Source organism: Rhincodon typus, chromosome 9, assembly GCF_021869965.1.
Source record: "Rhincodon typus isolate 14 chromosome 9, sRhiTyp1.1, whole genome shotgun sequence".
NCBI lineage: Eukaryota > Metazoa > Chordata > Chondrichthyes > Orectolobiformes > Rhincodontidae > Rhincodon > Rhincodon typus.
In genome coordinates, this window is record NC_063340.1 from 16612699 (window position 1) to 16625526 (window position 12828).

At 40.4% G+C, this 12828-nt stretch overlaps 1 protein-coding gene across 2 annotated transcripts in view; it reads right to left on the reverse strand.

Annotated features, from left to right (window-relative positions):
* usta (uronyl 2-sulfotransferase a) overlaps nucleotides 1-12828 on the reverse strand; it is an 84295-nt gene that overhangs the window by 19149 nt on the left and 52318 nt on the right. For both annotated transcript variants that reach the window (XM_048600698.1, XM_048600699.1), the window contains exon 6: nucleotides 1357-1454. In XM_048600698.1, the coding sequence (XP_048456655.1) occupies nucleotides 1357-1454 (98 nt within the window). The remainder of the gene's footprint in view (nucleotides 1-1356; nucleotides 1455-12828) is intronic.

Below are 12828 nucleotides of genomic sequence, written 5' to 3' on the forward strand. Positions count from 1 at the left end.
AATTTTACTTTTCCACTGATCTCCGAGCAAGACCAAAGAGTCATCTGTCTTCGAACCTTTCCTCTGTAACTCAGTTCCCCCAACACAAGTATCAGCACCCTGACCACAGCTGGGAGATTATGTCTCTGTGACCAGCAGAGAACACAGTATTCATGGTGCTGCCTGACCAGAGTACCAAACAGCCTCAGCTGTCTGCAGACCTGTACTGTACCAATGGAAAAGTTCAGTATTCTGTTTGTTTTGCTGATTGCCCTTCTACCATGTCTTGATATGGCAAGTGTTACTTCTATGATCACTTTCATTAAGTTCCCACCTGCTCCCCTAGCTAACATGACATAATTTTGCTGATATAATTTCTCCATTTTTGTTTTAAATGTTCTTTCATACCAACACTGTCTGCATTTAATTTTATTTGCTTGGTTCAGCTCAATTGCCTAGGTATTTCTAAAACTCCTCAATTCAGCTGATTCATGAAACACATGAACAAGAGTTGGTCATTCACCCTCTCAAGCTGTTCTATCATTGAATGAAAGCATGGTTTATATGTGACCTAATATCATATGCTGCCTTTTGCTCCAAATCCTTTAATGCCTTTGGTCAAAGATTTGTCATTACCAGAGTTAAAATTAACAATTGATCTCATATCATCTGCCCTTTGTGAAATTGTGATCCAAATTTCTATCAACAGTTGTGTTTAGAATTGTTTTCTAACTTCACCCTTGAAAATTCTGGTTCTAGTTTTTGAACTGTGTTTCCAGTTCTAGATTTCCCAACTAGCAGAAATACTTTCTATTATCTTTTCTGTTCCCCTTAGTATCTTGAAAACCTCAATCAAATATTACTTACTCTTAAATTCCAGCAAACACAACCCAAGTTGGATCATTTAAAGTTTGGAGTACAAATGTCATTTTGGTTAACCGATACACATCCTCTCCAAGGTCACTGGATCTTTTCTAAGGTGTAACATCCAGAACTGATCACATTCCAATTGTGATTTATACATGATTTTGTAGAGATGTAACATAGCTTCTACTCTGGCATTCCATTAGTCTTAATCTTCTGTACCTGTCCATAACATTTTTCAAGAGAACGTATCCTTGGATCTCTCAACTCAGTATATCTCCCTAACACTGATTTCTAGAATATTCCGCTCAGTACATCTCCTAATACAAAATGACTACCTCATTGTGCTAATTACTTAATTTCTTCCAATTAATTTCTTAATAAATTTTTTTTTAATCCCTGAAACCCATCATCTTAATATTCTGATGTCACTTGCTCACAAGATTAAGGATGTTTGTTCAAGGATGTGTCATATTAAATTAGAAAGAGAAATAAATGGCAAGTTTATCTCACCTGCATTTGGGATGCTGCCCACAAAAATATGGAATGATGTAGAACACGCGGGGATTGTTGCATTCTGGGTAATTTTCTAAAATGCAATCATTGATATCCTGTAGAACGAGAAACCATTAAGATAAAAGAACATAGAATCATAGAATGATGCAGCACAAGAGTAGAACATTTGTGTTATTATGGATGTGCCTCCACTTTTCTACAGCTATCCAATTATTTCTATGTTCTTGCTCTTTGAACACAGCCTTGTAATATTTTTCTTTTCAATTATCTATCTAATTCTATTAATAATATTTCTAGTGGATTTTCTATCACTACCCATCAGACAATGCCTTCCACAGCACAACAATGCTCTGTATTTAATAAAATATATTTTCTCCTGTCACCTTTAGTATTTATGTCAATGACCTTAAAACTAAATCCTCTGGTTATTGACCCTTCTTCAACTGTAAACAGTTTTTCATTATTTACTCCATTAAAATCATTAATGATTTTGAGTGCCTCAATCAAATCTGTTCTTAAGCTTTTCTTCTTGAATAACCACCTTAGGTTCTCCAGTATTTTCACACAGTTCAAGATTCTCAGGCGTTAGTATCATTCCAATAAATCTCCTTTCTGGACTCTGCAAGACATTAACATCCTTCCTAAGATGCCCATAATTGAACACAATACTCCAGCTGAAGCCTGTAAGAATACATTTTGCTGAGCTGGCCAAACAAAAAACAGCATACTTTACGAGGCTAAAAACATTTCCCAAGTAAAATTACCCCTAAATGCTTCAAGCTTCCTTTTCACAGTCAGGAGTGTATGGAATGATAAAAGCTGGATTTTACAAAGCAATTGAAGATTTCAACAATAGATCAGAAACAGCAGCAATATTGATAAAATTTATAATCTAATTGTTATCTCATTCCTACTTGTGAGATCTTGTGATGCATAAATTTGCGACAATTTTCCTATTCACTTAAGAATATATTAGGTCCAGGGACCAAAATCTCTGTGGATACTCAAAGGCGATGAGTGTATCAGAGAGGTTTAGAGATGGAAACCCAGAGTTTAGGCAGCTGCAGATTGTGGAGGATAAATATCAGGGGTGCTCAAGAAGCTGGCATTGGGAGAATACAGAGAACTCAGTGGGTTTTAAGAGATTATAGAGATTGGGAGGGTTAGGCTGTAGAAAGATTGGATGCAAGGGTGAGAAGCTGTAAAGGGAGGTGTTTTTGGAGTACATGTTGTGTTGGAGATGTGTCGAGTTGTCCAGGTGTCTTTCCGTCCCTGGAATTTATAGAATCTCTTTTAGTTTTGCTATGCTAACATAAAAGGATCGCTCAGCAATACTTCAAGTAATGAATTATCTCTTTACTGCAGTTACAGTTCATCATAGAATCCCTACAGTGTGGAAGCAGACCCTTCAGCCCATCAAGTCCACATCAACAGTCAGAGCATCCCACCCAGATCCATCCCGCATAACCTACCTAATCTACATATCCCTGAACACTATGGGCAATTTCCCATGGCCAATCCACCTACGCTGCATATCTCTGGACTGTGGGGGGGAAACCGGAGTACCTGGAGGAAACCCATGCAAACACGGGGAGAACGTGCAAACTCCACGCAGACAGACCGAGGGTGGAATCGAACCCAGGTCCCTGGCGCTGTGAGGCAGCAATGCTAACCACTGTGCCACCGGTAAAAGATGTGATTCTACATCAGTAAGGTCCCAAGCAAAATGAGATAGCCACTCCAAGATGAACTTATTGTAACATATGATATTATTAGGGGACTTTATAAGGGAGACATGGAGCGGTGGCTATCCCTTGGGGAAGCGTCTAGGAAGAAATGGCATGATCTCAAAGTAATAGTCACCTATTTAAGACAGAGATGAAGAGGTTTTTTTTTCCTCTGAGGGTAGTCAATCTGTGGAATTATTTATTGCAGAAGACTGTACAACCTGAGTCATTAAGTACATTCAAGGCTGAGATCAATAGATTGTTAATCAGTAAGGGAATCAAGAGTTATGGACCTAAGGCAGGAAAGTGGAGTTGAGGGTTATCAGATCAGCCAGTGATGCCATTGAATGGCAGAGGAGATTTGATAGGCCAAATGACCTACATCTGTTTCTATGTCTTATGGTCTTATTTCAGAAGGAAGAAAAAGGAGATATAATTTAGATTAAACTAACATTTTATAAAAGAACAGAGAAAGAGAGACAGCACTGTCTGTAATAATAGGAAAGACCAACAAATCAGAGCCAAAGACCATACTGAAGATCATGCGACCATCTTGACCTGAAGTGCTGAGTGTATATCGAACCTGGTTCAATACAGCGTGCAGCGAGAGGAACACAGCAGGTCAGGCAGCATCAGAGGAGCAAAAGAATCAACATTTCAGGTCGGGACCCTTTATCAGGACTGGGGAGGGGGAAGGGAGCATGGGAAATAAATACAGGCAGAAGGGGTGGGGCTGGGGGGAAGGTAGGTGGGATGGTGATATATGGATGCAGGTAGGGGGGTAGTGGGGATTGGTCAGTGGGAAGGGTGGGATGGATAGGTGGGGCAGAAGATGGAAAGGCTGCTTCAGGTCAAGGAGGCAGGGATGAGAGAGAGGGTTGGACATAGGATGAGGCCAGGGGTGGGGAGATTTTGAAACTGGTGAATTCTATGTTCAGGCCATTGGGCTGTAGGCTCCCGAGGCGGAATATGAGGTGTTGTCCCTCCAGTTTGCGTGTGGTGTCACTGTGGCAGTGGAGAAGACCCAGGATGGCTATGTCACCAAGGGAGTGGGAGGGGAAATTAAAACGGTTAGCAACCGGAAAGTGTTGTTGATTACATCGGGAGCAATGGATACAGTAGACTAGATTGGAGGATGTACAGGTGAAGCCCTGTTGGATATGGAAAGTTTGTCTTGTGCCTTGGATGGAGGTGAGAGGTAAGGTGTAGAGGCAGGTGTAGCACTTCCTTCGGTTACAGGGAAAGGTGCTGTGTGTGCTAGGGTTAGTGGGGAATATGGAGCGGGCGAGGGAGTGACAGAGACAGCAGTCCCTACGAAAGGCAGATAGGGGTGGGAAGGGAAATATCTCTTTGTTGGTGGGGTCCGATTGTAGGTGGCAAAAGTGGTGGATGATAATGCGCTGGATGCAGATGTTGGTGGCATGGTATGAGAGGACTGGGGGACTCTGTCTTTTTTTGTTGGGGGGAGGGGATTTGAGGGCAGAAGTACAGGAAATGCAAGAGATGTGGTTGAGGGCATTTTTGATCAATGGAGAGGACATGTTGCGGTCTTTGAAATAGGACGACATCTGGGATGTCCAGGAGTGAAACCCTCCATCTTGGGAGCAGATGTGGTGGAGACGGAGGAATTGGGAGTAAGGGATCACATTCTTGCAGGAGGGTGGGTGAGAGGAGGTGTAGTCAAGGTAGCTGTGGGAGTCGGTGGATTTGAAATACATGTCGGTGCTAGACAGTTACCAAGTATGGAGACGGAGAGGTCCAGGAAGGGGAGGGAGATATTGGAGACTGTCCAGGTGAATTTGAGGTTGGGGTGAAAGGTATTGGTGAAGTTGATGAACTGTTCAAGTTCCTTAAGGGAGCACAAGGCAGCGCCGATACAGACATCAATGTAGCAGAGGAAGAGGTGACGGATGCGGCTGGTGTAACAGCAGAAGAGGGACTGTTCCATATATCCTACGAAGAGGCAGGCATAGCTTGTGCTCCCACGAGGAGCTTGAACAGTTCAGCAACTTTACCAACACCTTTCACCCCAACTTCAAATTCACCTGGACCATCTCCGACGCCTCTCTCCCCGTCTCCATATAAGGTAGCCATATACTGTGTATGAGAGAGAGCGTGCATGTGTGTGTGGGGGGGGCAAGAGAGACAGAGAGAGAGAGAAAGTGTGTGTGTATGTTTGTGACAGTGAGTGTGTATGTATGTGTGAGAGAGTGTGCACGCATGAGAGTATATAGTGTGGTAGGGTCACCTGTAGTGCGACATGAACCTAAGATCCTGGTTGAGGCAGTCCTCATGGGTACCGAACTTGATTATCAGCCTTTGCTCGGCGACTCTGCATAGTTGTGTTTTCAAATAAACCTGTTGGCCTATAACCTGGTGTTGTGTGATTTCTGATCTTGTCAACTCCAGTCCAACACCGGCACCTACACATCATAATCAATATTGACTAAGTAGTTAATTGAACCAGCCACAAAAATAGTATGGTTACAAGAGGCTGGGAATTTTGTGGCAAGTAATTCACCCTCTGCCACCCAAAAGCATGCCTACAAAACAAAGTAAAGACTAGATACTATCTTGGCTAACTATCCATACTCAAACACAGAATCAGAGAGTTAAACACGAATTAACAAGAAAACTTTGCTCGATTATAAACAATAAATTGCAAGTTAAATGGCAGATCCAACTAAGACAGATCTTTTATGAATCGGCTCAGCATGTGTGTCAATCTCAGTCACAAAATCTTCAAACTTTTGTCATTTTCATGAAGAATTTCAGCTCCTCTTCTAGCATCTAGGCTAATTCTCAGCCAACAGTAATGCAGTAGTGCATAACCAACTAGAGATCTATAAACATGGCTTTAAGTGAACGTGGCACATGTCTGCAGAACGTCAACTCTATTACTGCAGTCTGGATGGCTTAGATCCACCACTGTTATCTTTAAGTAACAGAAACAGCTGCAGTAACTTGATTCTAATATGATTTATATTCTGCCTATTCTCAGCTTCTGGATCTTGCTTCAATCTTCTTCAGCTTACCTGCATTGCACCACTGGGTCCATCATCTGAGCTTTGATGGTTCTGTACCCTTTTATATGGTTTCAACCACATTCAGTCTCACCAGAATTTCTGACTTCCAATCTGATTCAAAAGAAACTGGAAGGGTAAGTTCAATTTTTCAGTTTCCCTTGTCAGAGTCTCTCTCTAAACATATGCTTTGAAACCACAGATTCCATCGTGCATGATTCCATATTCTCCACTTGCCTGAATGACTGGTTCCAACAACAAGAGTCTCAACAACTTCAAGGACAAAGCAGCCAACTTGACTGACACCCTCATTTACCACTAAACATTCAATACCTCCATCACCTTGGTACATAGTGGCAATCGATGCACTATACAATGCATTGCAACAACTCGTCAAGGTTCCTTTGACAGCACCTTCCACCAGTTCTACCAGCTGGAGAAGCAGTGGCAGAAGTGTTGGGAGCACCATCACCTGCAAGTTCCTTTCCAAGACTTCATTTTGGTCAAAATACTGGAATTCCCTCATCAATTACACAGTATGCATCTCCAATACATGGACTGCAGCAGAGAAAGAAGGGGACTTCCAATAACCTTCTCAAGGGAAAAAAAGATATGCACAATGAATCCTAATCTCATCAAACATTCACTTGCCATGAATTTATAACAAAAATACAAATGAGAGACTTCATAATGTACACGGAGAAAGAACAGAAACTAAATTTCCTGTCATTAGAAAAAAGAACAATTACATGCAGATCTGAAAAAAGAATTCATACTTATAAACATTTTGATAGTGACCAAATTATTTCCACTAATTAGGAAGTAATTAATATAGGGGGCACCTTTAAGATGACCAAAATATGGGAGAAATCAGATTTTTTTTAAAAAATGGGTAGCGTGGAACTCCAAAAGGACAATTTCAAGTTGGTGGAGCTTGAGAATGGATGGCAGATGAGGTTCAATGCAGAGAAGTGAGAGGTGATGCACCTTTGTCAGAAGAACATTGAAAGACAATATAAAATATGGGATACAATTCTAAAGAAAGTGCAGAAGCAGAGGGACCTGCATATATATGCACAGAGTTAATTGAAGATGGCAGGACAGGTGGAGAGAGCGGTTCATAAAGCATACAATATTCTCAGCTTATTAATAAAACTATCGTAGAGTACAAGAGCAAGGAGGTAATACTGAACTTGTACAAGACAAGTGTTAAGACCCCAGCTGGAATATTGTGTACAGTTGCGGATGACACATTATTGGACAAAATGCAGAATTGATTTACAAGAATGGCTCCAGGAAAGAGAAACTTCAGTTATGAGGATAGATTAAAGAGGTTGGGATTGTTCACCTTGAAGAGAAAGAGGCTGAGAAGAGATTTGTAGAGGTTTTCAAAACCATGAGTGGGCGAGATAGAGCAAATAGGAAGAAGCTGTTCCTGCTCACACAAGAATGAAAGGCATTGATTTAAAGTGATGTGCAAACAAATCAAGAGTGATGTGAGAAAATAGCTTTTTCGCACAAGTAGTTAGGGTATGGAATGCACTGCCTATAAATATGCTGGAGGCGGGTTCAATTGAGGCACTCAAGGAGGAGTTGGATGATTATTTGGGTAGAAATAATGTGCAGGGATATAGGGAAAGGCACACAATTGACACTCCGCAAATAGAACCCGAGCAGGCATGATGGACTGAATGGCCTCCTTCTGCACCGTGACAATTCTGTGATGTGAATGTTGCTAGGAAAGGAATACCCTACCAGTAATAGTGGTGGAAGTGAAATCCAGCATAATTTTTAAAACAGAAGAAATGTTCAAGCATGGCATGTGCAAAATCCAATAATTATGGGGCTGGGGAAAAGCCTGCAACCAATGCATAAGTTGAAACCTGACACTGAATGAAAGCAAGCTTCAATCTGACGTAACCATTTTCCAAAACAATTAGCAGGATGATTTGGATGGAGCTACATTATATAGGGCTGTCCAGAGAAACAGGCCATTTTCTCAACTGGTTTGTGCTCATGATCATATTCTGCACAAGGTTCATTCCATCTTATTTAATCTAACATAATCATGTCTTCGATTCCTTTCTTCCTCATGTATTTATTGAGTTTTCCTTACCTTTAAGCTAATAACCATTTCATGTGATTGCAAGTTCCATATTCTCATCATTCCTGAATTTATTAGATTTATTAATAACTACTATATTATTTATGGCCACTAATTTGAGGCTCCCAGCAGGTAGAAATGATTAATAATTGAAATTTTCAAAATCTGCAGGAGCTAAGGAAGTATGCAAAGAAACACAGTTATATTTAAAAGACAGAGAAGGACCATTGAGGATATCTCATGTCATGTTGAAACAAGGAAATATGACTCCCCACAATGGTCCACTCTGCCAGCAGTCAAGTAATGTCACAAGGAAGGGAAAAGAAAAGGTTACTTCAGTGAGGACGAATAATTAGAGGACTCAGCATTTTGATCAATGGAAATTATTGAAAATGAGTTTCAGGAAATGCAAAATGACTGCAAATTGTATCACCAACAGCAGTCATACCTGCCCACTTATACGATATACGATATACGATATACCAAAGCAGGGGAGTAATCTTGGCATTTTAGACCATATTTATCCCTCAATCAGCATCATTACAACAGATTATCTGGTGAGTAAATTGTTCTTTTTGAAGTCTTGCTGTACAAGGTTTGGCTACCTTATTTCCGACATTACCGAAGTGACTGCACTTAGTTGCTTTTGAGGCATCCTAAGGTTTTAATGTGTGTTCTATAAATTCAAATTCTTTTTCTTTTTTCCGCAGCTACCATCCTTGAGCTTTCTTTATCTGAACATCCAGATCCAGAAATCCCATTACTCCTCACCATCTTTCCCATCCCAACCACCTGCAAAGCCTTTAAACCCTGACCTCATTGTATCTGTTATGATCATTCTCACATGATTGAACAGCCATCACCCAGTGTCCCAATACATGACAGCCATGTCCTATAACTCTCTTATCCTTCCTTTACTCCAACACCATCCCAACAATGCTGAGACAACATCCCTGATCCAACATGCCTGTTCACGTGCAACTGGAAGCATTTTTTTTTAAAAAGGTGTGATGTAAATTAATTGCATAGTTAAATAAAGTAGCAACTCATTAATGCCACTGAACTTGCAATTTTCACAAAAAACTGTCACACAATTTAAACCCCAAAATACAATTAATTCTTCTCAATACTGCTTGGGGATAAAATTGCAAGTTCACATATTCAAACTATCATGATAGCATATTGTGCGACCAAACAGCAAGTAAACGTGCATGCTAACATGACATGAGCGATGCAGAGTACAGGATGCCTAAAGGAGGAAGATGATCTACAAACAAAAATAAATGTCACAACTGTGCAATTACATATTTTGTAAAGAAGGCTACTCTGTCTTTAAGATGGACTCAATCTTACAATAGAACTGCAGATGCTGGAGAATTGCTGGTGAAATTGAGTCAATTGACTATTCATCAGAACTGTTCTGATGAAAATTCATCGACTGGAAACATTAACTCTGTCTTCCCCCCTCAGATGGTGCCAAACCTAAAAGTTTGTGCAGCAATTTCTGTTTGAGAATCTTACATGATGGCTCCCAGAAGTCATATGGCTGCTCTTGTTGATTCACGATTGCCGAAATCAGACAGACTGATCTGTTATCTCCATATCAGTTGCAAAGGTGACATTTAGAATTTGAATAACACGTGAACAATATAATGAGTTCTTCTAAAGGCATAAGAATTCAAAGTTTCTGGAAGAATGTGACACTGGAAGAACACAAGACTGGACATTCCAGAGTAATTCCTTTGATGTATCAATATATACATAGCAGCCATTTTTGCTCTGGTTGTGATAAGATAGGCTGAGAGCTCCCAGTGTGGGCAGAATTCCATGACGAAACTACAGACACACCACTGAAGAGACAGTGTTCTCAACGGGGAAACAGAGGTAAGTGAACAAGCTAAAGGACTGCAGTGTTGAACAGGCCATCAACGGCCATAATGTGCAGTGACACAAAACATAAAATAGAGGAGCCTTTACTCCCTCCACAACCTGTCCTACTCAGTCCACCCTTAGGGGGATCTCCAACTATTCAACCACAGAAGCCATCGCAGCTGCTGAACTCTGACTTCAAGTTTTCAATCTCTTCATCTTCGGATTAAAAAAAAAAACTTTCAAGCAATCCAGGCCTGTAACAATAACAAAGACTGATCCTAATTTCACCTTTATAATCTTTTTCTGTCCCCACCAGATTTTAATCTTTTTATCTGCATTTTTAACAAAAAAAGTATCTTTTTTTCAAAATCAGTGACTTTCAGTCACAGTTGCACAACTAACTTATATTGCATTTAAAGTATAATGCTATACAGCTGGTTCTTTTAAAATTAAATCATTCAAAATAGTAAAAGGAAAGGCTTGTGTGGTACAGTGGTAGTACCCCTACCTTTGAGCCAGGTGGCCCAGGTTCAAGCCCTACCTGTTCCAGAGGTGTGTAATAACATGTCTGAATAGGTTAAAAAATACAAAAGAGTAAAAGGGGATTAAATGAGCTATATCAATTTGCTGTTCACGAGCCACTGTGAAGACATCCTTACTGAATTACTTGAATAAAGAACAAAATAGGCAGTTAAGGGCAATGTAGTAAACATAATATATTTGGATTTTTTAAAGACCTTTGATAAGGTACCACATAGCAAACTCATGGGAAAGGCAAGACAGAGTTGAATCAGACAACAAATAAGAGGAAAGCAAGCTGGCTACAAAAAACAAACAGTACTGTTTAATGGTATTTAGTCATACTGATGAGATTGGAAATCCTGCTTCCCAAGGATCAATGCCAGAAGAACTGCTGTTTAAGATTTACATAAAGTAAGAGATGCACACATATGCATAAAATGTAGGATAGTCCTTCAATGGGAAATTTATGGAAACCTTCTTTGTCCAAAGAGTGTGGAGCTCTTATCGCAAAGAGGCAGGGTCACTACCATTTAAGGGAAGCCAGAGGAACATACAAAAATAAATTAAAGGATATGCCGATGGAAACTAGTTGAAAAACCGATAAGAACTGTGGATGCTGGAAATTAGAAAAAAAAACAAATTGCTGGAAAAGCTCAGCAGGTCTGGCAGCATTTGTGCAGAGAAATCAGAGTTAATGTTTTGGGTCCAGTGACCCTTCCTCAGAAGGATAAACCTCGTGCTGAGTACCATTGGGCCAAATGATCTGATTTTTGCTCTGTAAATACTAATATACAATATGTTACAGCTCCACCATAGGAATTGCTTAACAGTGCAGTGGGGACATGACGCTATTGAGGGGTGAAATGTCACGATATTTGATGAGACTCTGTGAGCGAGCACTACAATGCCAGCTGTGGATCAATTGGTAAAACTCTCAACTCCCGAGTCACAAAGTTAAGGGTTTGTGTGCCCAAGCAGAGATGTGAGCATACAAATCTAGGATTACATTTTCTCGATTCAGGAAAGGTTGCATCAGTCTGGAAACTAACAAATGTGACCCCTCCATTCAAGGATGGGAGGCAGAACACAGGAAACTATAAATCATCTAGCTTGACGTCTGTCACGGAGGTGTTGAAATTGATCATTAAAGAGATTAAAACTGTACACTTAGAAAAAACCCAAGGTAATTGAAGTGTCAACATGGTTTTGTCAAATCATGTTTGCCCCATTTATTGGAGTTCTAGGTTTGGATAAAGGAGAGCCGATAGATAAACTATACGTGGATTCAAGAAGGCATTTGATAAGCTGTCATGTCAAAGGCTATCATGGAAAATTAAAGCTCAAGGTGTAGAGGACAACATGAGCATGGTCAGAAGATTGGTTAGCTGGCAGAAAGCATAATTATGTATACATAGGCCTTTGCCTGATTAGCAGGATATAATAAGCAGAGTCCTGCAGGGGTCTGCACAGGGGCCTCAACTTTTTGCAAGTTACATTAATAAACTAAATGAGGGGAGCAAAGTCATTTTCATTAAATTTGCAGATCATAACAAGATAGATAGGAAAATATGTGGAAAGATCAGATTGTCTAATGAAGATATGCTGGACAGGCTGAGCTTGTTTCCATTGGAGTTCAGAAGAATTATGGGCAATTTGAGTTATGTGAATCAGATCCTGAATGGTCTTCACAGAGAGGACATAGAAATAATGTTTCCACTTGTAGGTCTGTCCAGAACTAGCAGGCAAAATTTTAAAATTAGGGGGTAGACTTTCAGGACAGAAATGAAGAGAACTGTGTTTCCTCTGAGGGTTATGTGACTTTGTAATGGTCTCAGAAGATAGTGGAGCCTTCAGTGATCAAATCCCTCTTTTGGGAACCACATCCTTTTATTTATGGACTAAAATTAAAAAGAGCTGTTTTAATACGAGTGCTTGCAACGGCAGCTGTGCACTTTGAAAGCAAGTAATCTGACATTGATACCAGGCATTGTGTAAAAAACTGTTTGATGAAGCAGTTGCAGACAGTTTTACAGTTTGGTGTACATATGCAGCTTTTGCTGGCAATTAAGTCAATTGGTCTACGGACTAGGGACAATTATCAATAATAGAAATTTTTTTGCCTGCCAACAACTGAGAGATTGGTTCCCAAGGGAGAGCGCGACACAGACAGGGAGAGCGCGACACAGACAGGGAGAGCGCGACACAGACAGGGAGAGCGCGA